This window comes from Sinocyclocheilus grahami, unplaced genomic scaffold (genome assembly GCF_001515645.1).
Source record: "Sinocyclocheilus grahami isolate Dianchi unplaced genomic scaffold, SAMN03320097.WGS_v1.1 scaffold23521.1, whole genome shotgun sequence".
Lineage (NCBI taxonomy): Eukaryota > Metazoa > Chordata > Actinopteri > Cypriniformes > Cyprinidae > Sinocyclocheilus > Sinocyclocheilus grahami.
Genome location: NW_015519167.1, coordinates 1 through 659, shown reverse-complemented (window position 1 = coordinate 659; position 659 = coordinate 1). Strand labels below are relative to the sequence as shown.

General features: G+C 41.7%; 1 protein-coding gene across 1 annotated transcript; it reads right to left on the bottom strand.

Annotated features, from left to right (window-relative positions):
- Nucleotides 1-10: 10 nt before the first annotated feature.
- LOC107580039 (HIG1 domain family member 1A, mitochondrial-like) lies at nucleotides 11-618 on the bottom strand. Its single transcript, XM_016265791.1, has 3 exons — nucleotides 537-618; nucleotides 258-392; nucleotides 11-170 (listed from the first exon to the last, which is right to left on the bottom strand). The coding sequence occupies exons 1-3, from the start codon at nucleotides 610-612 to the stop codon at nucleotides 79-81; spliced, it is 303 nt and encodes a 100-aa protein (XP_016121277.1). The 5' UTR covers nucleotides 613-618; the 3' UTR covers nucleotides 11-78.
- Between the last annotated feature and the right edge of the window lie 41 nt (nucleotides 619-659).

Here is a 659-nt window from a genome sequence, read left to right as displayed (position 1 = left end):
AAAAAAAAAAAAGTTCTCATGTTAGCAATAAATACAAAAGGACACCTTAAAAGTTGCTATTAAGGACATCGCGGGAATCTAACACTTTTTTTCCAATGCCTTCTGCTCTAACGCTTTCTGTGCTTCGGCGGGTTTGAGAACGTACTCTCTGTACATAGAATAGACCACTCCTGGGGACAAAAAGACAAAATATCACATTAAACCATTTCTCTGCAGTTATGGGGATGCATGTGTAAATCTTTAGGAAGGCCTCGTACCTAAAGTCATGGCTCCCACCACGAAGCCCTGCGCAGCCACACGCATGTGAATCAGGTGGACTGACATCTTCGTCTCTCCTCTGCTCTTCAGTTTGAACAGTCGGTACGCCACGATGCCAAAGAACCCAGCCAACCCTTCAGAGACGTCACAGTATGCACGAAACCGTTAGGGTGATGTTATTTGCGTACACACGGCTGAGGTCATCGTAAGTGATAATGTTTTGTGCATTGATATAAAGCCATGTGACTTGAACAAACTGAACAAGGTATAATGCTTACCTGCAGGGACGAATGGATTCTCTTTGGCTTTTCTGATAAACTTGGATTCATTGTCTTCGTATTCCACGGCAGTCATCTTGGCTTGAAGACAATATTAAAAAATGATTTAATAAAATTATTAAA

Bases quoted from the DNA above. Each gene is read 5' to 3' on its own strand.
- LOC107580039 (XM_016265791.1), bottom strand. From the start codon at position 612: ATGACTGCCGTGGAATACGAAGACAATGAATCCAAGTTTATCAGAAAA. The intron at 393-536 runs GTAAGCATTATA...ACGTCTCTGAAG, and splicing joins GAATCCATTCGTCCCTGCAG to GGTTGGCTGGGTTCTTTGGC. The intron at 171-257 runs GTACGAGGCCTT...TTTTGTCCCCAG, and splicing joins GGTGGGAGCCATGACTTTAG to GAGTGGTCTATTCTATGTAC.